General features: G+C 46.7%; 1 protein-coding gene across 1 annotated transcript; it reads left to right on the top strand.

Moving 5' to 3' along the window:
- Positions 1-869: 869 nt before the first annotated feature.
- Positions 870-1538, top strand: LOC115364069 (claudin-9-like). The gene has a single exon (XM_030058485.1). It carries the CDS (start codon positions 870-872, stop codon positions 1536-1538), a length of 669 nt encoding a protein of 222 aa, XP_029914345.1.
- The last annotated feature ends 277 nt before the right edge of the window (positions 1539-1815 follow it).

The raw sequence follows: 1815 nt of genomic DNA, 5'->3' as shown, positions 1-1815 counted from the left end.
TCTTGTTGGGATGTAACAATTTTCTGTAACAATGTGTCCTTGTGCTGTCTTTTTATTGCATAATTATTTGTGTGTGTGTGTGTGTGTGTGTGTGTGTGTGTGTGTTTAGCATGCAGCTTTGCACATTGCTGCCCTCCTACACCTCTGTGTATGAGTTCCAGCGAGCCTGGCTGGTCAGTCAGGGTGGCAGCGGGACACAGAGAGGACTGTCACATCACGGCTTGTGGACAACTGATCATCTGGTTACTGCTAAGAAGTAAGTTTAAAGGGTTTGATTCTTGTTGGATCTATTCGAGGCCTGCATACAACAATGAATAGAGACTCTGAACCATGAATGATGGGCTCAGGTAGACAAGGGATCCAAGGTTGTTTCTCTCTCCTTCTGTTCTTAGTGTAGTGCCGTATTTAGTGTTGCACTTTTTTTGCACAAACGAGGCCTCTGATTACTTCAAGTGTAATACCAAGAATTAAGATCCATAAGTAGTTTGTGTGTAAATGAGTGAATGCATAATGTTCATGCACACCTAAAATGTGTTATTATGAAGTAATTTGTATCATCTTTACAGCACATTTCCACTCATCAACCAAGAGAAGATGCTAAGAAGAGGACGAGGACTCAGCTAAGAAATACTCACACTACCACTGGACATTGCACTAAGTAGTGAATGACTGACGACATATGTGTGGATGAGTCGTGCCTTTATTGTAGTTAAAAAGTTTTTTTCACTCCATAATTTCACAGTCAGAAGTCAGCTTGCTGTGACTTGTTGGTGAAAAAGACACGAAAAGTTTTGGACCATCTTTCCTATTTTTCCAAAGGACGTCCCCAGACTTTCAGATCAGGAGGTTTCCCAGTTTCATCTGCGACCATGGCATCAACAGGGCTTCAGCTGCTGGGCTTGGTAGTGGCTGTGGTGGGCTGGGTAGGGGGGGCGCTGGTGTGTGCGGCTCCTCTGTGGCGTGTGTCGGCCTTTGTAGGAGGCGAGCTGGTGATTGCTCAGGTGCTGTGGGAGGGACTGTGGATGAACTGCTTGTCTCAGACCACAGGCCACATCCAGTGTAAGACCTACGACTCCACCCTGGCCCTACCCACATCCGCCCAGGCCGCCCGAGGCCTCACTGTCCTCTCCCTGCTTGTCTGTGTTGTGGCGTTCATACTTGGGGTGGCTGGGGCAAAGTGCACCCACTGCATGGGGGACGGCAACCAGGTCGCCAAGGCTCGGCTGGCTAAGATAGCTGGGATTCTTTTCCTTGTGGCCGGCCTGGCCTACTTGATTCCCATTTGTTGGACCACCGGTGCAATAGTCAAGGACTTCTATGATCCAAATGTTGCGGCACCATTAAAACGAGAGCTGGGACCAGCACTGTACCTGGGTTGGGGGGCCAGTGTGCTGCTGCTGGCTGGGGGTGCTCTGCTGTATGTCGGCTCCTCCCCACCAGGAGGCAGAGCGTTACCTATTTTTGGAGGAGCAATGAAAGACAACCTGCAAACAGTGGCAGCAGGCGGAGTTAAACAACAGGAGAAATCTTTTGTATAAGATGAGAAAATGTGAGCCATACATGATTATGCATCTTGGGCCTAACTGGTCCTTATCTGGTCCACACAAATAAGGGGACCGCAACCGAGTCAGAGAAGCTTTTTTTTAAAATGCAAAGCCAAAACCCTCAGAGATATTCAGCCTGTGTGATGGTTATCATATAAAACCATGTGACTGCGTATTTTTCTCAATTGTAATGTGGTTTTTAGTCATTTTTGTCATATGATAATCTGTGTTTTTATTATTAATTTATGAATAATTTAGACAGTCAAAGAGT

The sequence above is a fragment of the Myripristis murdjan genome, chromosome 1 (genome assembly GCF_902150065.1).
Source record: "Myripristis murdjan chromosome 1, fMyrMur1.1, whole genome shotgun sequence".
NCBI lineage: Eukaryota > Metazoa > Chordata > Actinopteri > Holocentriformes > Holocentridae > Myripristis > Myripristis murdjan.
This window is presented reverse-complemented; position numbering and strand designations above follow the sequence as displayed.